The sequence below is a fragment of the Theropithecus gelada genome, chromosome 11 (assembly GCF_003255815.1).
Source record: "Theropithecus gelada isolate Dixy chromosome 11, Tgel_1.0, whole genome shotgun sequence".
NCBI classification, from domain to species: domain Eukaryota; kingdom Metazoa; phylum Chordata; class Mammalia; order Primates; family Cercopithecidae; genus Theropithecus; species Theropithecus gelada.
In genome coordinates, this window is record NC_037679.1 from 16193750 (window position 1) to 16221591 (window position 27842).

Below are 27842 nucleotides of genomic sequence, written 5' to 3' on the forward strand. Positions count from 1 at the left end.
GAGGATGACAGCCAAGGCTCAAGCAGGGCAGTGGGGTCTGTGTTGTGTCTGGACGCACACCCAACTCTACACCTCCTGCCCTGGCTCCAGTTTGGTGGCCCTGGGGGCCATGGCTGGGCTGGGTGCCTGGGTTTGGGGGGGTGGGGCAGGGTGTTGGCCAAGTTAGCATGGCAGTCACATTCATCTTCAGGCAAAGCTGAGAACAGACGGCCCCTGTGTCCTGGTGTTCTTCCTCTAAACTCACTCCCTCTCCTTCCTCTCTAGTTCTCTCCTCCTTCTTCTCCTGCCTGTCTTCCCCTTCCTCTGTCCCATTCTTGCTCCTCTCTCTCTCCTCTGTGCCCTCCCCTCCTCTCTGAGGAGCCCTGAAGGCCACCCCTCATAATCCTCTCCCCACTGCCAGGGCCAGAGAACGACAGCGTGCTCCCTGTAATTTCCCTTCCTTGTTTTTTGTTTTTGTTTTGTTTTGTTTTTGAGACAGAATCTCACTCCATCACCCAGGCTGGAGTGCAATGGCACAATATCTGCTTACCGCAACCTCCGCCTCCCGCTAATTTTTGTATTTTTAGTAGAGACGGGGTTTCACCATGTTGCCCAGGCTGATCTCGAACTCCTGACCTCAAGTGATCTGCCCATCTCCGCCTCCACCTCCCAAAGTACTGGTACTACAGGCAGGAGCCACTGCGCCCAGCTGGTTTCCTTCCTTCCTTCCTTCCTTCCTTCCTTCCTTCCTTCCGCAGGAGCCACTGCGCCCAGCTGGTTTCCTTCCTTCCTTGCTTCCTTCCTTCCTTCCTTCCTTCCTCTCTCACTCCCTCCCTCCCTCCCTTTCTTTCCTTTCTTTATCTTTCTCTCTCTGTTGCCAGGCTGGAGTGCAGTGGTGCGATCTCAGTTCACTGCAAGCTCCGCCTCCCTGGTTCACCTGCCTCAGCCTCCCAAGTAGCTGGGACTACAGGTGCCCGCCACCACGCCCAGCTAATTTTTTGTATTTTTAGTAGAGACGGGATTTCACTGCGTTAGCCAGAATGATCTCGATCTTCTGACCTCGTGGTCCGCCCGCCTTGGCCTCCCAAAGTACTGGGATTACAGGCGTGAGCCACCATGCCTGGCCTGGTTTCCTTTCTTAACCTGGCTCCATTCCATGGCCAATGAGGAAACCACCTGCTCAGTTACCGTCACTCTGTGCCTCAGCTTCCTCATGTGTGAGATGGGGGTTGCAAGGGCACCCACCTCACAGGGTTGTAGGAACTAAATGAGTTAATAGTTACTGTATTTCCAATCAGTGGCAGGTGGTTAGCAAGGTGAAAGGGTTAGCTTCTATCAGTCATGGAGACCGCCAGGTTCTCTCATGCGGGCCAGGAGGTGGGAAGGCCTTAGCGCGATGTTGTTCTCTCATCTAAACTGCAGGCCACAAAGGTGGGTTTTCTGGGTGCTGGATTCAGACACAGAAGGCTCTGCTGAGGGGAGTGGGGTTGGCTTTCCCTCTAAGCAGATGATAAGTGTCCTACCCCACCCCCATCACGGCTCCCTCCCAGCTCTGAGTGAGGCTTCCCTTGGCTGTGTAGACTGCCCCAAAGTCGTTTATTTGTTTCTTTCTTCCCTCTCCCGCTGAAGGAAATCAAAGACAGGCCTTAGCCTTCTCACTCCAGATTCCTGGGGCCTTCAACATCAGCCCTGACAGGAAGTTCTTTCACGTATCTCTCTGCAATCCTTGTGCTGGCCAGGCCCTCAGGAGATGTGGCCCCCTCCCCTGGTGCTGCTGTGGGATAGGGGCCTGGTCCCTCCTCTTCCTTTCACTTGCCCCATCCCCCATCCCCTCCCTGCAAGAGCACATCTGGTTTGTGAATCTCTCTCATTCCAGCTTTTGGAGTTTGCCAGCTGCTGTTTCCTCTGTGGAGTTCAGGCCAAAAATGGGGGTGGGGGACAGCGGGGGGACTCAGTGAAGGCTAAAGGAGGGGGCACCATAGCTGGGATGTGAAATGGAGGGGAGGTTAGGTGACCACCCAGTGACCTCAGGCCTTGGCTGTGCGCTCTGCCCCTGGGAGGAGCCAGGGCATGGACCAAGTCCCAGGTGGGTGGCACGGGGGTCTGTTTCTGGGCTCCAAACATCCCATCTGCCTCTGAGTCCCATTCCAGCCCCCCTCTTCCCCCTCAGCCGGCCACGGCTGGTCAGGGGAAGCGGACAGTTCTCCGGCATGCTAACTAGGCTGGCGGGCTGTGTTTCCCGGGAAGACCTCACAGCTGGCCCAGTGGGGCAATGAACTCAGCATTATCCACCTCCTCAAGGGGCCTTTATTCCAGGCTCAGGGTGGGGGCCAGGAGAGGGGGGCTGAAGGGGGAGCCTGGCTAGGCCATCCTTGATGTGTTTCCTGAACTCGGTCATTTTGGCCAGGGGCCTGAGTGCGGTCCCCCCTGCCAGCCGTGGGGGTTAGGAGGGAGGACATCTCGGTGTGGCTCCCATCAGACTCCCTCCCTCCTCTGAACCCCCCTGACATTTTCCTTATACTTCTGTCTCTGCCCTGCATTTGCATTAGTTGGGTACAGCTGTCTTCTCAGGCGACTCTGGCTTCTGCGGGGCAGAGGGTCATCTCACCCTCCTTGGCACCCTGATGCCTAGTGCAGTGCCTGGCATAGAGCTGGCCTTCAGTGTGTGCCAGCAGAATAGAAATGTGATGGCACAGGCTGAGGAAAAGGCACGAAAGGCCGGGAGACTGGGAGCCCAGCCTTGGGTGGGGGAGAAGGGGTGGGTGACTGTTCCTCCTGTGAAGGATGTGGTGACAGAGGTTGGGAGGAGTGGGAATGGGAGGTCTGGTGCGGATTTCACTGGTTCAGAGTTTGGAGTCAGCTTAGCTGGTCTGAGTCCTGGTTTTGTCACTTGCCAGCTATTTGACCCTGGCCAAGTCACCTGGCTCAATTTCTTCATCTGTGAAATGGTGGTATTAGTTGTCCCCACTTTGTCATACTGTGGAGGGGATTAAATAAGATGATACATGGAAAAAACTGCTTTACCACAGTTCTTGGCACATACTGAGCCCACAACAAGAGTTAGTTGTCAGCCAGGCACGATGGCTCACTCCTGTAATCCCAGCGCTTTGGGAGGCTGAGACAGATGGATCAGCTGAGGTCGGGAGTTCGAGACCAGCCTGACCAACATGGAGAAACCCTGTCTCTACTAAAAATACAAAATTAGCTGCACGTGGTGGTGCATGCCTGTAATCCCAACTACTCAGGAGGCTGAGGCAGGAGAATCCCTTGAACCCGGGAGGCAGAGGTTGCAGTGAGCCAAGATTGCGCCATTGCACTCCAGCCTGGGCAATAAGAGCAGAACTCCATCTCAAAAAAAAAAAAAAAAAAAGAGAGTTACTTGTCACCACTCTTAATTCCTCCTTGGGGATGAGGGAAGAGAATGGGTAGGAGTGAAAGAAGTCTGGTTGGGGTGGGAGGGTAGGGCCAAGAGGTCCTGAATATAGTAGCTAACTAGGTTGACTGGACTGAAACCAGTTCCTAGAGTTCATTTCAGCCATCCCCCTTCCTCTGCTCCCCAATTCTGATATCTTGAAAATCTTTAGGTGCTTCTTCCCTCTAAGGATGTCTACTGAAACTACCCCTGAGGTCTAACCAAGGGAGGCTGTGTCTTTAGAGAATGGAGAGGACAAGACAGGTGGATCACCTGAGGTCAGGAATTTGAGACCAGCATGGGCAACATGGCGAAACCCTGTCTCTACTAAAAATACAAAAATTAGCTGGACATGGTGATGCATGTCTGTAGTTCCAGCCACTGGGGAGGCTGAGGCGGGAGAATTGCTTGAGCCCGGGAAGTGGAGGTTGCAGTGAGCTGAGATTGTGCTACTGCACTCCAGCCTGGGGGACAGAGTGAGACCTTGCCTCAAAAAAAAAAAAAAAAAAAAATTAGGGAATGGAGATGGAAGCAGGGCTCTCCATCCTGCCCATTCCTGCCCAGCCTTGCCCTCCTGTGCCTCTGCTAATACCATCTCCAACTACTGTGTGTGCGAAAGGCATCCCTCCCCACTGCTTCCAGCTAGGGGCCTAGTGATTAGGGGTTGGGAAGTATGGGGTGATGGGTCAGGGGACCAGGAGCGTCCCAGAAGGCAGAGAAGCAGAGAGGTTGGATAAGACCAGCTCTGGGCCTGTAGTAGTAGTCAGAGGAAGATAAAGAGAAAACATGTCAAGGCCTAAATGTACCCCCCTTCACCATCACTCTGTCATCAAAGCCAGGGGGTGCTGATGTCTGATCACAGTAACCAAAAATAGCAAAGGCTTTGACCCTGACTCCTAGGAACAGGCAGCCTAGAGGACTTGGAGGGGTGCAGTAAAATGTGCTTCTGGATCCCCCCACCCCCACCACAGATACACGGTGTGTAGGAACTACCCAAAGCCACCCCCTGACACCCTCAGGCACATAGACCATGGCTCAGGGTCTGGGCCAGATGGAAACTGATGCTAGGGAAGGAAGAGGAGTCCTAAGGAACTTTAGGGCCACAGAGTCAGCCTCCACCCTTCATTTATATCCCCTTTCTTTCCTTGCTCTAGCCCCTAAGACTTGCAGCCCCAAGCAGTTTGCCTGCAGAGATCAAATCACCTGTATCTCAAAGGGCTGGCGGTGTGATGGTGAGAGGGACTGCCCAGACGGATCTGACGAGGCCCCTGAGATTTGTAAGTACCTTTTCTGGATTTTTCTCCCCAAACCCTTAACTTATCCCTCTTCCTTTGGCAGATGTTTGGGAGGAGGACAGCTGATCCCTAGCCTGGCATGGACCTTGCGCAGTGATTGTATTTGTCCATGACACAGCTAAAACTGTCCTTTACCCCCTTCAGAATGCTTCGCGTGGTGCCTGTTGGGCTTAGAAATGGCGCCTCAGATTTCTCCCTCAGGTGATGCACCCCAAGACAGTGTTCTCTGGGCTGACAACTTTGCTAGAAGATGGCCTGGCCTCCCTTTCCTTCCAGCTCTTCCCTCGTTCCCCCTCTCATCCTCCCTGACCGTTGATGATTGGCCCCAGGTCTTGTCGGATCCTCAGATCTTCCTCTGTCCTTTTGCTCCCAGGCCAGAGGCCACTGGCGCTTGCTCAGCCCCATACCAGAAGCCCCACCCCTGTGCGTTTCCCGCCACCCCCGCCTTCCCCTGCCCCCAGTAAGTGGTGTAATCAGAGGCAGCTGTTTTAACTGGGAGAAAGGTCCCCGCCCAGCTTTTGCCCTGCCAAGGGAGGTGGAGAACTTGTTGGTGGGACCCCAGAGTCCTGGATAGCTGGCACAGTCCTGGTGGCTCCACCTTTAGCCCCTCCCCTGCTTGGTTAATCTGGGCCAGGGTCAAAGCGACCCTGCATTCCTAGGTCTGTCTCTGTTCTCTCTCGTGGGCTTTATCCTGCTCCAGTCCTATCTGGTGTCCTGTCCCCACACCCCCACCCATAATTATCAGGGGTAAATTTAGGGCTGGAAAGGGAGCCACGAATGGGCTCTGCCTTACCCCTACACTCTGCCCTGGAGGGTGGGGGCCGGGGTATTCAGCAAGTATATGTATGGCGGGGTGCTTCAGCCTGGAGTCTCTTCTTGTCTGATGCCACCTGCTCCCCCACACTTTTGACCCTGATTCTTGGGCATTAGAAGTAAAGAAAGTCATGCAGAAGGGCCAGATCTGGCTCTTTTTGTTCATTCTTCCTTCAGTTTGCTGTAAACCTCACCTTATATGCATTACTACTCTGTTCACGCTCATACGCCCTGGACTCATAACATCACACACAGACCCACCTGGCACTGATGAGCCCACCTCCCACCCAAAGGCACAAACACATTCTCCCAGTAACACAGAGTCACACTCAAATGTGGATGCAGAAACACACTATATACTCAGACAGATGTCCCCAGACACAGAAACCCAGATTGATTCACATGGAAACTCACATACTGAGGCCAGAAACACCAGCATACAGAAAGACACACAGATACACTCTCACTACACACCCCTGCATGCTATACAGCCACACCCTCAGTTGTGTACGTGGACTCCTGTCCAGGCACACATGGATCATGGACACTGTCACTCACACACCATGTCCAGGCTTGGGGGCCAATAGACAGTAGTCTCTCTATCTCATCCATCCTCCAGAGCAACAAAGGAAGTTCCAGAGATGATATGACCAGTTGGTCACAACCTTCTTTTTTTTTTTTTTTTTTTTTTAAGAGGTGGGGTCTCACTATGTTGCCTTGGCTGATCTCAAACTCCTGACCTCAAGTGATCCTCTGATCCTCCTGACACAGCTTCCCAGAGTTCTGGGACTATAGGCGTGAGCCACCATGCCTGGCCAGACCGCAACCTTTGATTCTTCCCAAATCCTTCTATCAGGCCTGTCGCTTTGGGGTTGGAAGTCTAGAATAGTGCTGTCCAATAGAAATGTATTAAAAACCACATGTGCTATTTTGAAATTTTCTAGTAGCCACATAAAAAAGGTAAAAATGAACAGATGAAATTAATTTGAATATTTTATCCAATGGATCCAAACTATTATCTCTTTAGTACAGTATATTCATATAAAATCATTAGCAATCTTTTGCATTTTTCTGGTAAGTCATCAAAATCCAGTGTACATTTTATACTTACAGTTTGAACTTGTTGCCTTTCCAGTGCTTGATAGCCACATGTGGCTGGGCTACGTATTGGACAGTGAAGGTCTAGAACATTTGGTACCACTCTTGGCCCTGGGTTCTGCAAACTGGGAGCTACGGGAAGGAGTTTTTCTTTATCATTGGAGTTTCTCTGCCATGGACTCTGCTTCCCTCAGCTCATCAAAACCTGTTTTTGTTTGTTTGTTTTGAGACAGATCTCGCTCTGTCATCCAGGCTGGAGTGCAGTGGTGCAATCTCAGCTCACTGCAACTTCTGCCTCCTGGGTTCAAGCGATTCTCATGCCTCAGCCTCCCGAGTAGCTGGGACTACAGGTGCATGCCACCATGCCTGGCTAATTTTTTGCATTTTTTAGTAGAGACGGGGTTTTACCATGTTGGCCAGGCTCATCTTGAACTCTTGACCTCAAGTGATCTGCCCACCTCAGCCTCCCAAAGTGCTAGGATTACAGGCAGGAGCCATCACTCCCGGCATCATCAAAACTTTTACTGACCTCAGTCACCATAAAAAACCAGGCTGTCCTCAGCCTGTCTCCTGAGCATAGAATGTTGAGGCATTGGGGTCCATAGGTATGGGACGTTGCGGGGGTGGACTCTTTGCTGAAGGCCTAGTCTCTACCTCCGCCTGTTTGCCTACAGGTGTGTGACTACTGTGGGGAATGCTGTAACAGAGTTCTAGGTGGAAGAGTCTAACTAGCCCTGAGACCTCCTGAGATCTGAAACCCCAGTTTTATCTCCCCTCGTCCCCAGTGAACAGCTGGCCAGAGAGCCACCATAGCCAGCTTGTTCATACCCACCCTTCTGTCTGCCCTCAGGTCCACAGAGCAAGGCCCAGCGATGCCAGCCAAACGAGCATAACTGCCTGGGTACCGAGCTGTGTGTTCCCATGTCTCGCCTCTGCAATGGAGTCCAGGACTGCATGGACGGCTCAGATGAGGGGCCCCACTGCCGAGGTAAGCACTTTTCCACTCTCTACTCTCCTGTGTGGATGCAGCATGTTGCCAGCCCACCTTCCGAGGACTGTCCTGGCACCTTCAGTGGGGATGAGGCCTTGTCCTGGTCCCCTGCCTAGATTTGCCTTCAGAGAGCAAATGAAATTGATGTGCCCCGTGGGCCTGGAGCTTGGTCAGACAGCCCTGTGGGCCTCAGCCGTGGGCCCTAGCCTGGGCACTTCCCTCTGGCTCTATGTTCTCGGACTAGTCACTACTGCTCTCCAGGTCGCAGTTTTTCTTCTGTAAGATGAGAGATCAGTGTTTTCATACATTTTTTAAAATAGTATGATCCTTTCTTCAAAAGGTTTTCTGCATGAAGCCTGAGTATGAACACAGGGAGGAGCAGAGGTGCTGTGACTAAAGCTTAGCAATCTAGTTTAGTCCACCTGCCACCCCTATGGGTGCCCTAGAAGGCATCCCCCAGGAGCTGCAGATCTTTGGGGGGCCCTAAAGCTGCCTTGGTCCCTCCCTCTCTGACAGTCTGGACTGTCTGAGGTGGTTGATAGGAAAACCATTCAGGCCGAGGTGGGAACATTAGGATGATAAGTCAGACTGCTTCCAGCCTGTGGCTCAGGTCACCAGCTCTACAGTCTTTACCCCAAAGGGCCCTGTGGGCCATGGAGAGTCCGGTCACAGCGTGAGCATTTGAGAGTCGTGTCGGGGGAGGAAGAGCCTCAAGCCTGCATGTTAGGGAATAATGGCTTCTCCCTTCTCTTGTCCTCGGGGTCCGGGCCCAGAGCAAGAGGCCAGCTTTGAGAGGCCATGAGGCTTTGAGAGGCCATGAGCGTGGCCCTAGGGGAGGGGCTGTGCTTGGGTGTGGGGGCAGCGTCCTGTGCTGTGTGCCCGAGAAAACATCTGTCTGTGGGAGGAGACTTGTCTGGATCCTGTTCACTAGGAGCAGGGAGGATGGAGCAAGGGAGTTTGTGGAAGATTTTTCTCCCTTTCTTTGGTTGGTTTTGCATGTTTTCATCTGAAGCTCCTGGGACAGGATGCAGAATGTGGGCCTAGGGGCTGACTTAAATGACAACGCGCACCCCTTCCTCTCGGGTGGCGTGTGTTCAAGTTTGCTTCCTTTTGAGTACCTTTACAGTCTCTAAAACAACAGAGAACTTCAAAAACCTCAGGTCTGAACCTCCTTCTCTGATATTACAGAAATTGGCCTTCCTCATCCCCTCACCCTATACCCAGAAAAGTTACTCTTTTCTAGGTTTTCCAGAGCAAATGGTATTTTCCCCCTCTGTGGAGGAAGGCTGGGCAGGCAGCACGAATGGCTCTCGGGTGGAAGTGGGGAGGAGAAAGAATTGCTGGGGTTTGGCCCCCCATCCCAACTCTTCCTGGCAGGCTTAGTGCCTCTAAACGTCTTAGCATCTTGGGCGGCTCTCTCTCCTAGGTGGGGGTGGAGGGGGAAGCCAGGGTGTGAGGCCGCTGGACAAAGGGGTCTTTGTGGCCAGGCTGCCTGGCCCCACGCAAGGCCATTAACTGGGTCGCTGGTCTAGGGGGGGCAACTGCTCTCCCACCTCTCCCCCCTCCTGTCTCATTCCCTTCTGTCTCCCCTGTGGAAGTGGGTCAGTGGCAGGAGAAAGATTAGAAAAGAATCCAGAGGGAACCAGTTTTGCTCCTCCTTCCCGTCCTCTACCTGGGCCTTAGGTCTTCTCTCTGAGGCCTCTAGGGCTTGGGGGATGAGTTAGACGGGTGCTTCCAGGCCAGAGCTGGGATCCTGTGGGGACAGACACAATTCCATGCCCAATCTTCAGCCCCAGCTGAAGCCAACATTGTAATCTCCAGGCAGTGTGGACAAGAGGCATATGAAAGGGATAAGACTCACCGTCCCCTCTTCCTGATGACCCCAACAAAGTGCCAGAACCCCTCTCAATGGGGACAGAGGTAGCCCAGAACATCCAGAACAGGGACATGTGGGTTCTAAGCCATCACTTGCTGTGTGACCTTAGGCTTTTCTTATAGCCTCTCTGGGCATCAGTTTCTTCACTTGTGAAATATGGTAGATGCTTCCTAAGGCCCCTTCCATCTCTGACACTGCAGCCCTTAGAAGTGGTTTCTGAAGGTTGACTGGGTTTAGGGGAAGGGTGTGGCCTGCGTGCGGGTGCCAGATCTGGTGACCTGAATGTGTCTCTCCTGCCCCCACACAGAGCTGCGAGGCAACTGCTCTCGCCTGGGCTGCCAGCACCATTGTGTCCCCACACTCGATGGGCCCACCTGCTACTGCAACAGCAGCTTTCAGCTTCAGGCAGACAGCAAGACCTGCAAAGGTATGTGAGTGCATATGCCTGTGTGCATGTGTGTGTGCCAGTGGCCAGTTGTGGGCAGGGAGGGGCAGAGAGGGGTAGGGAGCCTGGCTGGAATAAGAAACTAGAAGGAAGGTGCAAGAGAGGGGGTGCCACCACCCCAGGGCATGACTGTGAGCTCTAACCATTTGCTTCCACCAGACTTTTAAAAATTCACCTTAAAATTATAGTTTATATGTAAATTTTTCTGTTGTAAAAAACTGAAGCATTAACAGATAAAACCAAAGTCCCCTTTGACAAATCCCCCTCAATTCTGGTCCCCTTCCCTTCTCCCTGGAGTTCAACTCTATTATCAGTTTGCTCTCTCTCTTTCAGGCCCCTTTTTATGCGTTTGTCTGTGTGTATTCACAGAAAATCTAATTGGAAGTACTGCTCAAGAGTACTGTGTGCTCTTTTTTGCGTAAATGATACTATACTGTATGTATTATTTTCAAGTTTTTCACTCATCAATATGTTCCACAATTTTTTTCTGTATTAATATGTAAAGATCTACATCATTCTTTTAGAAACCACTGTGACGTATGACTTTTACCACAGTTTACTTAGTCACCTCCCTGTTGATGAGTAAGATGTTCCCAATTTTTCACTGCTACAAGCAATGCAAACTTTTCTGTTTTAAATTTGCCTCCCTCGGGTCTTTGCGCAAATGCCACCTTCTCAGGTGCCACCTTCTCAGTCAGGCTGTCCCCTGACTCCTCTAAAATCACACCCCTGCCATCTGCATTCTCCATCCCTGTTCTCTTTCCGTGGCACTAGCACCTCTAACATATACTTTATTTACTTTGTTTCATTTGTTATTATAGTAACTATATTTCATTTATTATCTGAATATAAGTTTCCTGAGGACAGCAATGTGGGTCTATTTTAAAGTTCACTGATGTACCTCTGGCACCTGACACATAGTGGGGACTCAATAAATCTTCCCTGCATGAATGAATGATATGCACATGTGTGTTTCTCTAGAGTGGATTCCAAGACTAGACTTGCTGGGTGATAAGGTTTGCACATTTCATGCTGTAATAGATTCTGCCGAACTGTCCTTCAAGGTGGCTGTAAGGATGGACACGTTGGTCATGTCTGATGATCACCCACTTCCCTGCCCTTGTCACACTGGAAATGACCACATTCTTGTCCTTTCCCCGGCAGATTTTGATGAGTGTTCAGTGTACGGCACCTGCAGCCAGCTATGCACCAACACAGATGGCTCCTTTATATGTGGCTGTGTCGAAGGATACCTGCTGCAGCCGGATAACCGCTCCTGCAAGGCCAAGAATGGTGGGTGGGGTTGCCTGTGGCCACAGTGCTAACTAAGCCCCCTCAATGCTATTCCCTGATGGGTGGTGGCCTGAGAGGTGGTCCTAGAGCCCTGGCTACACTGACTCTTCTCTTCCCCATTCTCAGAGCCAGTAGACCGGCCCCCTGTGCTGTTGATAGCCAACTCCCAGAACATCTTGGCCACGTACCTGAGTGGGGCCCAGGTGTCTACCATCACACCTACGAGCACTCGGCAGACCACAGCCATGGACTTCAGCTACGCCAATGAGACCGTATGCTGGGTGCATGTTGGGGACAATGCTGCCCAGACGCAGCTCAAGTGTGCCCGCATGCCTGGCCTAAAGGGCTTTGTGGATGAGCACACCATCAACATCTCCCTCAGTCTGCACCGTGAGTCACCTGCTCTCAGCTTGGAGGGCTGGGGAGGGTAGGGGAGACAGGAAAGCTGGAAGCTGTCTGGAACAGAGGCCGGGAGTTACACAGGATGGCTCCTGTCTGGGGCAGGAGAAGCAGGAGGCTGGATACAATGGTGTGTGTTTGAGGCAGGGGCAGAGCTCCCTCCCAGCTCTCTGAGCAAGTGTCTGGATGGTCCCTGCATTTCTGGCCAAGGGCTGAGGGGGCAATGAATGGTCAATCTCCAGAGACCAGGGACTGTCCCTTCTCTGAGAGGGGAGTGTTGACTAGACTGCAGAGGGACTTTCCGGTGCGGTGGGAGCCAAGGCTAGGGAAAGAAGGAGCGGAAGCCTGAGGTGCCCTGTTAGGCTGCAGCTGAGGGTAAAGGAGCTGGGGCCCAGCTGCTCTGTCTCCATGGGCCATCGTTTCCCTCGGGGACCATTGCCAATGGACTCTCTGCTGCCATCGGGGGAGGGCAGTACTGAGGTTATTTCTCTGTGGCTTTGTGGCAGTGAATGAGGCTGGGAGAGAAGCGTGAGCCACATGAGATTTTAGAATATCCTGGATGCTTCCATTCAGGCTCCTACCTAGGCTACACTTTGCTGTCCTAGTTGTGGAAGAAGGGGTGTCACAGGAAGCGGCGCGAGCATAGCTGGGTGTAGACCCACTGCCAGGAACAGCCCTGCCCATCTCAGATGCTGTTACACCAGCAGCCTTAAAGTCAACATCTGGCAGCATCACATTTCCAACGAAATGCACCACAGGGCTGAGAGGAAGAATCTGGCCTGTGGTTGATCTGACCCCCTGAGGGAGACTAACTTGATCCCTGACTGTTTAGTAAACCAGAATTCCCATCTCTGCCTTGGTTTCCTAATCTGCATAATGGGTTTGAGCTTATCTGTCCAGATCAGATTAACTAGAGTGAAAGCCAGTGGTAAAGGATAGCACGCTTTGAATTGAGGATTGTGAACCTTGGGCCTCTCTAGAAGATCTTCAAGTTTCTTTATTTGGTTCTTGTGATGGAAAGAAAGATCCCAGGAGATTACAAGGGATTCATTCTGGGAGAGAGAAAGGCCCCTCCCCGGGATGGTGGAGAGCAGGGGTCCTTCTGAGAGCCCTCACTCTCCGTGGCCTCAGCTTAAGGTTCACATTTCGGCCTTTGGCTCCTCCAGAGCATCCCTGATAGCGTCCTTGTGATAGGTCCACAGCTCAGCTGTGATCAGACATGTGTCCTCCTTGGGGTGCTGAGCTGGGGGTTGTCAAGCCTGGTTGGCTGAGCTCTTAACGCATGAGTGGCTCAGGGAACCCCATGGCCGATAGGGTGGGATTGGCACTAGACCCTCTTGTGCAGCTGCCCTCCCCCTGTTCCATGTCTACTGCCCTACTTAACAGGCCTGTCTGGGCAGACAGCCTGTCAGTTCCCTCCCCAGCCCTGCATCTGTGCCATACAGTGGGCTTGTGGGTAGGTGGCTATGGGGTGTCCTGGAGGGAACCTTCTCAACTTCTACTCTGGCCTCGTCTCCTTATCTGACTTCCTCCCCAAGAGAAGCCGGTACCCCTCCCTTGGCAAACAGATTTGCCTTGCCTCCCAGTCTGCTAAACTCATTGGGCCTCTCAGGGGCAGAGTCCAGGAGGCTAGAAGAGTCCAAGGGGAAATGCTTGTGGGGTAAATGAGTGGGTTTCTCTTGTCCCAACTTCTGTCCCTTCCTCCTTGCCCTCCCCCTGCTCCACACCCCTGCCGCCTGAATGTCTGGCTGTCACCCTGAGGACGGTTGTTTTGCTCTCTCCCACAAACTAATTATGGGTCCCAAACTGAGGATGTCAGTGTCTCTCCCCTAGCCCCTCCCCCAGTTCCCGGGTCATCCCCCTCCCCAGGAGACGCTGACTGGCCTGTCCTGGTGTGTGGGGTGGCTGGTCCCAAGCACTCACCTGCACAGCAGCTGCTGGCCTGTAATTAGCTCCCCAAGGAGGATGACGAAGAAAGGCTACAGCTTTCTCCTGCTTTCACTCTGCCCTCTGGGGCAGCCCTGCCTGCAAGCCTTCCATTCTGTGCTGTGACTGTGACCTCTGTTGGATCCCTGGGGCTGAGCCTCATGCAGCAGGGGTGCACACAGAGGGAGGAGTCTAACAATTGAGGGGTGTTCGAACCAGCGAGACCAGCCCGCTGGTGCAGGCAGAAGAGGGAGTCTGCCCCAGAGAAAACTCTGGAAGCAGAAATAGAATAGAAAGAAGGAAGGAGGCCAGGAAATGAGCCTGGTTCACATGTGTCCTGGGCCATGTGAGTCAGACCTGCTGTGGAGTCCTGAGAGCCCCCGAGGGCCCCCCCGAGGCCCTGCAGTGTGTGCACGTTCCTCTTCAACACCCCAGGGCTGCTGACCCTCCTGCCCCAGGCCCAGTGTCATCCCCCTGGGTGGGGTGGATCATCTCTTTTCCTCCCACCTGAGATTACCTCCCCTTTCCCTCTGCCACTGGCCCAGTGGTTTGGGGAGGTCTATGAGGCTCGAATTCCAAGACCGGAGAACTCGATGGTGAGAGCTGGAAGAGGAGGGAAGACCCTTGGCCAGCACCAAGAGCAGCCCTTTCACTACTGCTTTCTCAAAGGGGCTATGCATTGATTTGATTGTAGGTGGTACCTGCACAAGTTTTTTTTGTTTGTTTGTTTTTGTTTGTTTGTTTTTTTAACTGTTACGTTTTTATTTGATATACATTAGGAAACTCCTGTAACTAGCACATCAAATCTGTTATTTCAGCAATTGTTTAGGATGCAGTGAAATAAGAAAAGTAAGTTAATTGAAATATCTGGCAATAAACAGTAGCACAAGCTGTACATAAGCATAGCAGACATTTTGAAAGTGATACACAAAAGACTAAAGTTCTGAAAATTGAGACCCAGAGGGATCAACAGGCCTGATAGTCCCTGAGTCAGGAACCAGGCCTGTGCACTCTCGCCCCCACCTGTGACCAGTCTCTCAGCTCCAGAGGGCTATGGAGCCTGTAACCCCAGCTTTGTCCAGCCTCCTGCCAGGCTGCCCCTGGGCAGGGCTGGTGGTGCAGTCTACCCACCCCAGCCCAGCCCTGCATTTCCTAAGCTGAGCTCCTCTGATCTGTATTCCCTTCACCTTGGAGGATGCCACCACTGTAGAAAGAATGAGGCAGACTGCAAGAGTGGGGCCCTGGGAACATGTGTGTGTATGGTGAGGGGAGGTTCTGAGGTTGTAAATAGAGGCCTTAAAGGAAATCGGGTTTGCTGAAGTCACTCAGGAGTTTGGACTGTGTGTGAAAGGATGGTCTGAAGGGGCCCTCAGAGGTCTCAGGGTTCCGCTCCCTGCACCATGCTGCATGGGGAAGAAGGAGGTGGCCGGGGAGCTCAGCAAAGGCCCCCTAGGCTGCAGGCAGCAAGGTTGCGAAATGGGTCCCCAGGTCCAGCTGGCCAACTTCACTTTTCCCTTCCTCTCCCTTTCTTTTATTTATTTTTTTAGTGTGTGTGTTTTCGAAATCACAACAGGAAATGGGGTAGTGATTTGTCTAGAGGGGAGGCAAAGAAGGGGCAGACAGCTGCCCCTCTGAGTCTAATGAACTGGCTGCTGCTGCTGGAAGGGGTGCTACCTCCTCACTGTGCTGGGCACCCCTGGACCCTCTCAGCCGCCCACCCATGCCTACAGAGCACTTCCAGACTTCACATGTGAAAGCTAACCATGCCCCTCCTTTCCCTTTCTGACCCACAGGATGCCAGGCTGTTTGGGAAGGGGTGGCTCTAGCCACCCTACTCTTTGGCCTTGGGCCCCCTGCATCCTGGCACTTTTGCTTCCCATTCCTGTTCTGAGTTTCCTAATCATTTAACAGCTCACTCTTGCTCCTCCTCTCTCCTGGCCAGGGCCAGCCCTGTGTCTCCCGGCCCAGATCCAGCCTTGTCCTCTCCTCCCCCGCTGTCTCCTTGAAGTTGCCTCTCCACCCAGACTGCTCCCAGCACTCCCCTCGCTGTTTTCAAGCCAAAGGAAGTAACTTAAGCAAGAGAGATGTGTTTTAGAGCCCGGCAAGGATTTCTCAATAGAGGGAAGACCCTAGGATGGGCTGAGCAGAATCCAGGCGTCATCCCTGGGATCTAGGTTGAAATGCCTCTTGGGGACCTAAGCCAGGCAGGGGAAGGTAGCGGTACATAACTTCAGACTGAAATCACAGGCAGGAGCAGGAAGGGAGCCCAGGGGAAGGAGGTGACACAACACGGCTAAGCTCCAGACTGGCTGGTGGAAGGAGGAAGAGCTGAAGTCGGGACCCAGCAGGAAACAAGGAGCATGAGGCCACGTCATTTAGCAGAGCTGCCAGGCTCACCACGAGGCCTCCTTTTCACCTTCGAAGTCCTCAGACTCTCCGCCATCTCTCCCAGCCCCCAGGCAAGATCCCTGAGTGGGATTACTAGACAGACTGCCCTCTCCCACTGTCTTGGAGTGTCCCAAGGCCAGAGAGGGAGGATCCTGGCAGTAGAAGAGAGGGGGGAAATGATGTCCCAGCTCTAGAACAACAGACTGGGGGACTCAGTCTTCAGTAAATATTTGTTCAACGGATCAATACATGTGTGTCAGGCGCCTGGGACAGAGACAAAAGGCAGCGCCCTCCTCACAGTATTTGTAGTCAGGTGAAGAGGCCATGATCAAATAAGCTCCAGAGGCCTATGGAGCCTGTAACAGGAAAACTTCCTTCTTTTTTTTTTTTTTTTTTTTTTTTTGAGACAGATTCTTGCTCTGTTGGCCAGGCTGGAGTGCAGTGGCGTGATCTCGGCTCACTCCAAGCTTTGCCTCCCGGGTTCACGCCATTCTCCTACCTCAACCTCCTGAGTAGCTGGGACTACAGGTGCCCGCCACCACGCCCGGCTAATTTTTTTGTATTTTTAGGAGAGTCGGGTTTCACTGTGTTAGCCAGGATGGTCTCGATCTCCTGACCTCGTGATCTGCCCACCTCGGCCTCTCAAAGTGTTAGGATTACAGGCGTGAGCCACTGCTCCTGGCCTCGAAAACTTCCTTCTAATAGGACAAGCTTCCTTCTGGGAGCCTGAGCCGAGTCTTGATGAATAGTAGGTGTTAGCCCCAAATGGCCCACCCGGAGGGCCCACCCAGAGTCAGGAGACCACAGGGCTCTGGCTGGAGGCACAGAGGGCGACTTGGTGGAAAAGATGGGAAAGGATGGGCTTGGGGAGGGGAGGACATGGTGGGAACTGCAGCCCCCATGTGGGGAGTGTTTATCATGCACCAGGCCCAGTGCTAAGTGCTGTTAGTCCACCATCCAGTTTTACAGATGAGGAAACAGAGACTCAGAGACATTAAGTAACTTGCCTATAGCCTCAGTTGGAAGGTGATGGAACCAGAATTCAAACTCAAGCTGTGAGTGTCTAGGGCCCCCCTGGACCCAGGGCAGAGCAGAATGATAGGAGGAGAGGTGGGGAGGCTCCTGGAACAAGGGCCAGAATCTAGTGTGCTCCCTGGGGATGTGGTTAGAGGTCCAGGGACCTCTTTGGATGTGTATACACTCTTTGGGTGTGTAGATGTGTTGGGTGACATTTTCTCAGGGCATAAAGGCTTCTTCCTTCAGAGTTCCTTATTTTAGAGCAGGTGACTAGAATCCTGCAGCTGAAGCTAGAGTCTTCTTGGGCATGGGGTGGGGCCTGTGTGTTTGAGAAAGCAGCCACCATGTACGGAAATGCCTCTTGAACAATGGGAATGATGAAGAAGTTGAGAAAAGCTGGAGTTGTAGTGAGTGCAGATGCTGAGCAGTGGGATGGGGTGCAAGGACACCAGGTCTATTCTGGGGCCTGGAACTGAAAGTCCTCTGTGACATCACGGGTAGCTGTGGTCTCTCGTCTGACTCCTGCACCTCTTCCCTGCTTCCTAGCCTCCCTCTTGATGCTGGAATCCCCTGCCCTTCTGCCCCTAAACCGTCCCCAACTCCTCCCACAACACAGCCTCCCTCTCTCCCCTTGGGTTTATTTGAGATTCTCCCGTCCTCAGGATTTTCGGTCTTTGGCCAGAGCCCCTTTTAGAAGGTGCGCTGGGGTGAGTTGGCCCTTAGAAGGCTGGGCCGCAAGGGGATGGCTCCCCTCAGGGTTGGTGGAGCCAGAATGATCAGCATCTCTGGGCTGAAGCCCAGGACTCCACCTGGACCCCAGTTCATAAGACAGAGAGGGGTGGCCCAGATACTGCCTGTAGGGCAGCCCTGGAGGCAAGGTTCCTCTTCTCAATTCAAGCCCATCTCTCTACACTAGCCTTGGAATGGTGGCCAAGTGTATGTGTGCGGGTGACTGTGTATGCATGTGTGTGTGTGCATATGTGCGTGTGTGGTGGGGCAGGCAGAGGAATCTGAACTTTAGGAGAGAGAAAAATAATGTGGTACAGGGGGTTGGATAACAAAGGATTTTTGCTTGCAACTAATAGTCTCCAGCTGCAAAAATACCAAAGGGGAGGCCAGGCAGGCTGAGGACTCCAATTCTTGCCAACTCCTCACCGGCCTGCTGAGTGGGGCCCTGCCTGGCCTTTGGGGAGGTGGAAGGGAGACCGGCCAAGGGTAAATATCTGAGAGCAGGATGATCTCTCTGCCTTCCTTCCCGGAATTGGGAGGGAATCCAGGCCACATCCTGGGGCTGGGGGCGCTGATTGTGGAGCTGCACCTGGGATGGTGGCATCAGATCTCTGCAGGTTTCTTCCTCCTCCCTCTTGCCAAGAGAAGGGTGGATAGGGGGAGCAGGGGCAGGTTATTGCCAGCCCTAGGGCTGGGCAGTGACTCAGGGAAGCCTCAGGAAGTCGGAGAGAAGGCCGGCCGTAGCTGCGCCAGCTGGTGCTAGGAAAACAGCTTTCACTGATGAAGTTCATATACATGCCAGCAGCCCCCAGACCCCTGCCGTGCCCACCAAGTAAAGGGCACGCAGCCCTGTTGGACTTCCAGCCACCCTGCTGGCTGCCAGGGGCTGCAGGCAGGTCCCCGCTTTGAGACTTCGATTTCCTTTGGAGGCAGCCCAGCAGCATTCATTTGAATCTGTTTTCTCTGTGGTTACAGCGTGTGGGGCAAAGAATTTGGTTGCCTTACCCCTGCACTAGGCCCTCTTCCTACAGGGCCTTGGCCTCCTCAAGCTACTCTTCCCCCTCTCTCTAATCTTGTGAGGATGGGACAGTATTGGGGGCCCAGAGGAAAGAGTGGCTGGGCTTGGGGTTGCATGAATGCTTACAGGGGTAATATATTGACTCTGTGGCCTTGTTCTCCAGGCATTGGGGTGGGATTTAGAAGAGAGGACCTGAAGAAGAAACTAGTTTGGTGAAGCCCTCAGTTGGCTCCTTCCCTTCCTGTCCTGTGACTCTGAGTCAGTTTCAAGGCCCTGCCAAGTTCCTTGAGAGCTGTGTTCCTGTTCTTGTTGCCCCCACCCACCCCCACCCACTGTTAGGGAGCAGCCCCTGAATTCCTGTGGGGAGGAGGGGGAAATTAGGGAGCAGTTAAGCAGAACAGCAAGTCATTATACCTGTAGCTGTGTGGGGGCAGAAGAATCCCTGTTGGGTTGAGTATGGGTAATGGAGGATGAGTTTCAGCCCAAAGCAGGTAGCCCAATGATTTCTTTAGCTGTTGGGGAAACTAGTGGAAGTGGAGTTCCAGGCAGGGGTCCCAGAAAGTCACTGCCTTAGGAGTTTCCCAGTTTGTAAGAGGCATCATCTCTGATGGTGGTAGTTGAAGTGGGCAGTGAGTAGATGGAAGGAAGCCAGTGGTCCTGGAGAGGAGGAGCCCAGAGGAGGCCAGCAGGTGTCCCTGTCCCCAGACTTCCTGCCTCCTTGAATTCCAGCCACCCTTGCCCTGCCTCTCTTTCCTTTGGCCCTTCTTGGCCTCTTCCATCTCCTCCAGAACCATGCCTGAAACTGAGTCTAGGCAGCAGGGCTCCATCTTCTTCCCCAACTCCCATCCTCCTTAAGCCCCACCTTTTTCTGAGCCATACCTCAGTTTACCCTGAGGGTTCTTTCATGGCCCTTTTCCTAGACTCTCTCTCCTCCTGCGCTGTGACTTACTCCCCACCTCTTCTGACCCTCCCTAGGACATGAGGACATTGAGCAATAAGGACATTGCAGGAACAGGGGACTGGGACTGAGTAGAGGAAGTTTGGCCCATGTCACTGGTGCCCAACCTTTTGCCCCCATGAATCTTCCCTTTTGCATCTCTGTAGAGCTCATATTTTAAAATACTTTTCTCTCAAACTGGGTTTATTAGCGTGTACCCTGCTTTTCCACTTCAAAAATTTATGCCATATGTCCAGCTTCCAGTCAGTGCTTCTGGTTAGCATGAGATAACTAGATTTATCATAAAAAGTAGATAAAAGGGCTGGGCTCAGTGGCTTACCCCTGTAATCCCAGCGCTTTGGGAGGCTGAGGCGGGCAGATCGCAAGGTCAGGAGATTGAGACCATCCTGGCTAACACGGTGAAACCCTGTCTCCACTAAAAACACAAAAAAATTAGCTGGGCGTGGTGGCGGGCGCCTGTAGTCCCAGCTACCCTTGAGGCTGAGGCAGGAGAATGGCATGAACCCAGGAGGCGGACCTTGCAGTGAGCCGAGATCCTGCCACTGCACTCCAGCCTGGGCGACAGAGCGAGACTCTGTCTCTAAAAAAATAAAAAGAAAGAAAGAAAGTAGATAAAAGTCCAGTGAAAAGCAAAGATGTGTAATGTTTTGGTAGCCTGAGTGCTCTTATCCCAAGTAAAAGCAAAGTTAAAAAAAAATACTGGACTGAGCTAGTGGACTTGTGCTGTCTACCTTTTGGTGCCCCGAGAAGATGGTCCCTTTTCAAAGATGGGCTAGAATTGGGAAGCCTGTCAGTCAACCGGCCAGCCAGCATTTATGCGAGGCCTCCTGTATATCCACCCTGAGCTCAGCATGGGGGTGTTGGGCGGGAGGTCATCCAGAGAAGGTGGGCTTCCAGGTGTGGGTTCTCACCAGCAAAGGGTGGGCATCTCTGCAAGAGGGCCTACCCCACCCCATGGCTCTTTCATTCATACTCTCCAGACGTGGAACAGATGGCCATCGACTGGCTGACAGGCAACTTCTACTTTGTGGATGACATCGATGATAGGATCTTTGTCTGCAACAGAAATGGGGACACATGTGTCACATTGCTAGACCTGGAACTCTACAACCCCAAGGGCATTGCCCTGGATCCTGCCATGGGGTGAGAGTGGCAGGCGGGGTTCTGGCCCTGGAAGGTGGGAGGCTGAGGCTACAGTGGTAAGGAGGGTGCCCAATGTCCAGACCCCATTTAACACGCATCTTCCCACAGGAAGGTGTTTTTCACTGACTATGGGCAGATCCCAAAGGTGGAACGTTGTGACATGGATGGGCAGAACCGCACCAAGCTTGTCGACAGCAAGATTGTGTTTCCTCACGGCATCACGCTGGACCTGGTCAGCCGCCTTGTCTACTGGGCAGATGCCTACCTGGACTATATTGAAGTGGTGGACTATGAGGGCAAGGGCCGCCAGACCATCATCCAGGGCATCCTGGTGAGGGAGCTGCTGTCTGAGGCTTTTGTGGGGGAACTGTGATCCAGGGCCTTCTGGTGAGGGGGAAGCCTCTGTACGGGAACCGTTCTCTGAGTCTCCTGGTAAAGAGTGTGGATGCCCCAGGCCTCTAGTGGGAGTAGGGTAGGCGTGAATACTGCAGAGAAAGGACAAGATATGTCTTCCACTGTGATGGGAATAGTCATTTTAGAGACACCACTTCTGTTTACTTCCTTTTTCTCATTTGACCCTTATAATAACCCCTAGTTGATGAACAGGGAGGTGGTTCAGTTCCCTTTCAGCAGATGAGAGAGCAGGATCAAAGAGGTTAGGTGATCTGCCTGTGTTTGCAAAGCCAGGTGATAGCACTGGAACCTGGTCTAGAAGCCTTGCTGGCTTGGAGGTAGCATCTCCATTCTGGGATAATTAGGGTGAGCAACCAGCCCAGTTTGCCTAGGACTATCCCAGTTTTAGCCCTGAAAGTCTGGTAAGCCAGCAAACCCTTACCTTTGTCTTAGGCAAACTAGGACAGTTGGCCACCACAGATAAGCTATATGGGTAGTCAGGGTGTTACAGGGCTTGCTTGGGGCAAGCGTGTCCTCTTAGCCCTCATAACAGGCTAAGAATGTCCTCTGTGGACAGAGTTTACAGCCCAACTCTAATTCAGTCTAAAATCACTAAAGGGTCTACCGAGTGCCTAATTCTGTGAAGGACAGGGTTTCTGCCCTCAAGGGGTCACAGTAGAGTGGGTGAGGTAAGTCCACAAATCACCATGCCAGACATGGATAGATAGCAGTGTCACGGAGGACGTATAGAAGGAGAAAACATCTCTGGTTAGAAGATCCCAGAAACTCTTCAAAGACATGCTCTGTAGAGGATGAGTGGAATCTTGGCAAGCAAAAATCTTCAGAATAGGTTAGTCCAGCCAGAGGAGACAGGAGTAAAGCATGGAGTTAAAAAATAATGGGGCCAGGCACGGTAGCCTGCACCTGTAATCCCAGCACTTTGGGAGGCTGAGGCAGGAGAATTGCTTGAGCCTCGGAAGTCGAGACCAGCCTGAGCAACATAGGGAAACCCCATCTCTACACAAAAAATTTTTTTAATTAGCCAGGTGTTGGTGGTATGTGCCTGTAGTCCCAACTACTAAAGATGCTGAAGCAGAAGGATGGCTTAAACCCACAAGGTGGAGACTGCAGTGAGCCATGATCGTGCCACTGTACTTCAGCCTGGGTGACAGAGTGAGGTCCTGCCTCAAAATAAATAAATAAATAGAAATAAAAAACTACAGGATGAATTGGGGAATATAGGTCATGAACTCTGGAGGAAGCTGAGGGGATCTCCAGGGCAGAGGGAGGAACCCCTGTCATCTCATGCTGTCCATTCTTGCCTGCCCATCTCAGATCGAGCACCTGTATGGCCTGACCGTGTTTGAGAATTACCTCTATGCCACCAACTCGGACAATGCCAATGCCCAGCAGAAGACGAGTGTGATCCGTGTGAACCGCTTTAATAGCACCGAGTACCAGGTTGTCACCCGGGTGGACAAGGGTGGTGCCCTCCACATCTACCACCAGCGGCGTCAGCCCCGAGGTGAGCAGGGCTCCATGGCCTCTCCAAAGCTGGCTTTACCCCACGACGGCTCTGGGCCCTTGGGATCACAGCCCCTCTATGGGCCCTCCTGTGGGGACCCTGGCTCCCTTCATGTCATGGCTGATTCTCCTAGCCATCCACTCAGGCTACCTGCCCTGGCCTCCCCAGCTTCCCCTGCCAGCCCCCGTCTACCCACTCAGCCTCTAGATCCCACTCTGTCCCTCCCATTCCCCTTGCCAGTCTGGAGCAGGAGAACCTGGCCATGGACAACCCTGGAACTCTCTCCCCTGACTACTGAAGCCCCCACCCAAGAATCTGAAGCCTGGATTGTTGAGGGGGGGTCAGAGGATTTCCACCCCTGTGGCTTCCAAATTCTAAAATGGGATAGCAAGCACAAAGACCACAGCAGCAGGGGGTGTGGTCAGATTCAGGAAGCCTTCTCAAGGCCTGGCACAGGGGCTCTGAGGGGTCCTGACAGCTCTTCACCCTGTCCCCAGTGAGGAGCCATGCCTGTGAAAACGACCAGTACGGGAAGCCGGGTGGCTGCTCTGACATCTGCCTGCTGGCCAATAGCCACAAGGCGAGGACCTGCCGCTGCCGCTCCGGCTTCAGCCTGGGCAGTGATGGGAAGTCATGCAAGAGTGAGTGACAGGGAAGGGGGTTCGTGCCCGTTGGGAGGCGGCAGGAGGGTATCCTCAGGTGTCCCCCACAGCCTGGCTACCTCTGTCTGGCAGGGAGATGAAGGAAGTGTCCCAGAGTGTACCTGCTAGTGAGGGCAGAGATGGGACTCGAATCCACATTTGAAAAATGTGCTTTTCTCACTCGCCCACTGGACTCTGCAGAAAACTAAACTGATTCATTCAGCAAGTGTCTAGTGAGCAGTGAGCACTCACTACATGTTTGGCACTGTTCTGGTCATCAGGTTTAAGCAGTGAACGAGACAGATGTTGTCCATGGCCTCATGGAGCTTACAGTCTAGTTGGGGAAACAAATGAATGTGTAACTTTAGGGGTAATAAGTGGTTATGAAGAAAATAAAACAGAGAATAGTCAGGCGTGGTGGCTAATGCCTATAATTCCAGCACTTTGGGAGGCCGAGGCAGGCAGATCACTTGAGGTGAGGCGTTCCAGACCAGCCTGGCCAACATGGTGAAACCCCGTCTCTACTGAAAATACAAAAATTAGCTGGGTGTGGTGGTGCATGCCTATAATCCCAGCTACTCGGGAGGCTGAGGCAGGAGAATCGCTTGAACCTGGGAGGTGGAGGTTGCAGTGAGCTGAAATGGCACTACCGCACTCCAGCCTGGGTGACAGAGCGAGACTCCATCTCAAAAATTAAAAAATAAATGAATAAATAAAGCAGACAATAAAGTTAATGAGGACAGCGAGGGCCTCTCTGAGGATGTGGCATTTGAGCCGAGCTCTCTGTGAAATGAAGAGGGCAACCATGTAACTCCCTGAGGGAGGAGCACGTCTGGCAGAGGGAATCAACAGTGCAAAGGCCCCGAGGCCAGCGTGAGCGTGGCAAGCCAGAGGGACAGCATGACGGCCAGCAGGGCTGAGTAGTGTGAGGGCAGAGAAGGAGGGAGGGGTTGGATTTTATTATAACTGGGATGGGAAGCTCATGGTGACTTTTGAGAATGGAAGTGACATGATTGGATTCACATTTGTATAAAAGTCACGTAGCTGCTGGGTGGGGGATGGGCAGTAGGGAAGTAGCCAGGAGACTGTTTCAGTGTAGTGGGCAAGAAGTGATGTGGTTTGCACTAGGATGGCAGCAGAGGAAGTGGTAAACAATGATGTAACTCCAACATATTTTGAAGGTATTCCTTTTATACCACTGATTTCATGACTGATCAGTGGGCACTTAGCTGAAAACCTGCTATTCTTCCCTCATTTCCTACCCTTGGAGTGCAGAGGTCAGACCCCGGTGTGTTGTGGCCAAGACCCAGCGTCCTGCATGTTAGCGTGTGTGTGGTCAGTCCATCTGACCCAGAGTCTCACCTCCCCAACGTCTCCTGACCCATCACAGCTAGGGCATTGCAGCCCCTTGGCCGCAGCCCCTGGGTGGGGATGATGGTCGTGTGTGTGGCTGACTGTACCCTGGCTTGTGCCTGCTCTAGAGCCGGAGCACGAGCTGTTCCTCGTGTATGGCAAGGGCCGGCCAGGCATCATCCGGGGCATGGATATGGGGGCCAAGGTCCCGGACGAGCACATGATCCCCATTGAAAACCTCATGAACCCCCGAGCCCTGGACTTCCACGCTGAGACCGGCTTCATCTACTTTGCTGACACCACCAGCTACCTCATTGGCCGCCAGAAGATCGATGGCACTGAGCGGGAGACCATCCTGAAGGACGGTACAGGCTCCTAGGGATGTGGCCCATGGGGATGGAAGGGGGCTGGGGCCCAGACATCTGTTTCTCGGTGCCCTCTCAGCAGGATGGTCCCCTGATGACCGGCTGGCTGCACTGGTTGGCATGGAGATGAGGGGATAGACAGATTGACCCCTGTGTGACCCCCTTCTTGGCTGAGCTGAAGAGGCAGGAGGATGGATGGGTTAGGCAGCATGGGCTGTCCTTGCCAGCCCTTGGGAAAACTCAGGGTCTCTCTGCATTGGCTCAGAGCCCTGGAGCTGCACACAGCAGACAGCCAGGAGACAACTGAGGTCTTGAATTGGAGACAGGCCTGCCAGATCAAAACAGGGCACACCCACATGTATGTGCGCACACAGGGTCTGTGCAGCTGACCTTACAGCCGCCAAAAACTGCATGCTATTGTGTCCTGAGAAAATCGTGTTTTGTGAATTGCATCCAGGTCTTCCCTCTTAGCTGCTTGGGCAGGTTCACAGTGCATCGTCTTTTTAATGTCTATGTGAAGGATTCTGAGCTGTACGAGTTCTGCCCCAAATCTGCACTTGGGCCCCAGGATCAGGCCACCTCCTCATCAATCTGGCGGATGCCAGTTATAACCTTTGCCCTGCACCCCATCCACACTGCAGTTCAGAGAAAACCAACAGTCAGCAATCATATCATAAGACTTTGGGGAAATCAAAAGTAACTCATCAGGAAAAGATTGGGGATCCCTATACCAAGGGAACTGCTATTTAAAGGGCACTTGGAGTGAAGCCTTTGGCTAAGTGAAAAATCACTTCCTAATTTATTCATTTTGTTAGTTCAGGATTTTTAGGCCTAGGATATGATGTCACACTTGTGCCCAGAGCCACATACCCGTTGTTTCAGCTCTCCACTCAGGCACAGGCCAGATGCCCTCATGCAAGAGCCCACATCAGCCATGTAGTTTACTGTCTGCCACGTGTGGTTTTGAGAGGCTGGCCCCAGTACAAATGGCAGCACACAGGGCCTTCCCCTATTCCTCTTCCAGCCTCCTATTCCTGCCCCCACCCACCTGTCTAGGGCCCCAGAGGGTCTCTGCACCCCTCTGTAGCCCAGGCTGCTCAAAGGTACCTGAGTTCGGGAGGGCCAGAGGCAGGCAGCTTTGAACTTCCTTTGAAGCTGTTCATCACTGATCCCTCTTCCCCCAACAGGCATCCACAATGTGGAGGGTGTGGCTGTGGACTGGATGGGGGACAATCTGTACTGGACGGACGATGGGCCCAAAAAGACAATCAGCGTGGCCAGGCTGGAGAAAGCTGCTCAGACCCGCAAGACTTTAATCGAGGGCAAAATGACACACCCCAGGGCTATTGTGGTGGATCCGCTCAATGGGTGAGTCCTCCCAGGCCTTGGGGGTGGGAGGAGCTGGGAGTGTGTGGGCCTCAGAGAACTAGAAGATGAAATGGACAGGGAAGCAGGAGAAGGCAACTGAGGCAGGATACTTTAGCAGGAATGGGAGGCTGCAAGAGGAGAAGGAGTCCCTGTCTTCAGGGAAATAGGAGTGATTCCTTAAACATAGAAGAAATCTGATCCTGTCACTCCTAGCTCAGAGCCTTCCACCAGCTCCCCTTACCCTGAGAATGAGGCCCACGTTCTCATCAGGCTTGCACAGCCCCACAGCGTCTGCCTGGCCCTTGTCTGACCTCATCTGCATCTCACTTCCCACACTTTAAGTTCTGTCCCCACTGCCTGCTGTCTCTTTCTCAAACAAGCACCCCAGCTCCTCCTGCCTCAGGGCTTTTGCTCTTGGAGTTCCTCGGCCTGGAACTCCCAGATATTTGCAGGACTGGCTCCTTCTCTACATCAAGTCTCACTCATGCCACCTCCTCATGGCAGCCTTCTCCATCACTCTCCTCACACTCACCCCCACCTGCACCCCGGTTACTCTCCACCCCATCACCCTGCTTTATTTCCCTCCTGGCCTCTATTGCTCTCCATGTAACCTTGATTGACCTGTTTCTTGTGGGATAGGAGCTCCATGGGAGCAGGGGCCTTGGCTGCCTTGGTCTCCACTGCATCCCTGAATGCCAAAACTGTGCCCAACTTACAGACACTCAGTGAATATTTGTTGAATGGAGTGAATGAATGAAATGTGTGGTCCAGGGATGAGCAGGACAGGAGACCCCTTTGAGGAGCTCTGGGACAGCACTCATGGATTGGGATCACAGGGGAGGCTGTTGATGGGACAGTGGGCCCACGTGGTGCTGACCAGTCACTGCCCACAGGTGGATGTACTGGACAGACTGGGAGGAGGACCCCAAGGACAGTCGGCGTGGGCGGCTGGAGAGGGCCTGGATGGACGGCTCACACCGAGACATCTTTGTCACCTCCAAGACAGTGCTTTGGCCCAATGGGCTAAGCCTGGACATCCCAGCTGGGCGCCTCTACTGGGTGGATGCCTTCTACGACCGCATTGAGACGATACTGCTCAATGGCACAGACCGGAAGGTGGGCAGGCATGTGCCTGTGTGCGGGAGTCTGTGTGCGTTGCTAGACTATGCTTGTGCATGGTTGAGGTTCTGTGTGAGGATGTGGGTATCTGTGTGTGTCCAGGCCTGTGTGCCTTGTGTATGTTTATCTGTGCGTCTATAGATGTGTACATCTGTGTGCTTGCATATCTTATATATTGTGTTATTTGTTTGAGGATTGCCTCCATTTGTGTCTCTTTGTGTCTATTTGTGTTGTCTGTGAAGTTGACTGTCCACGTGCCAGTCTCTGCATACACATCATGTGCGCCTCCTCATACGTG

The 27842-nt window shown here is 53.0% G+C and overlaps 1 protein-coding gene and 1 long non-coding RNA gene across 3 annotated transcripts in view; one reads left to right on the forward strand and one right to left on the reverse strand.

Moving 5' to 3' along the window:
- The window catches only part of LRP1 (LDL receptor related protein 1), an 84570-nt gene that overhangs the window by 5564 nt on the left and 51164 nt on the right, over positions 1-27842 (forward strand). For both annotated transcript variants that reach the window (XM_025401871.1, XM_025401872.1), the window contains exons 2-13: positions 4546-4668; positions 7448-7585; positions 9772-9891; positions 11074-11202; positions 11329-11592; positions 20618-20780; positions 20889-21111; positions 22509-22698; positions 23196-23339; positions 24821-25057; positions 26245-26425; positions 27319-27541. In XM_025401871.1, the coding sequence (XP_025257656.1) occupies positions 4546-4668; positions 7448-7585; positions 9772-9891; positions 11074-11202; positions 11329-11592; positions 20618-20780; positions 20889-21111; positions 22509-22698; positions 23196-23339; positions 24821-25057; positions 26245-26425; positions 27319-27541 (2135 nt within the window). The remainder of the gene's footprint in view (positions 1-4545; positions 4669-7447; positions 7586-9771; positions 9892-11073; positions 11203-11328; positions 11593-20617; positions 20781-20888; positions 21112-22508; positions 22699-23195; positions 23340-24820; positions 25058-26244; positions 26426-27318; positions 27542-27842) is intronic.
- LOC112634443 lies at positions 10722-13705 on the reverse strand. The gene is made up of 2 exons (XR_003121774.1): positions 13525-13705; positions 10722-11185 (listed from the first exon to the last, which is right to left on the reverse strand). It is a non-coding gene; the product is annotated as an uncharacterized LOC112634443 (long non-coding RNA).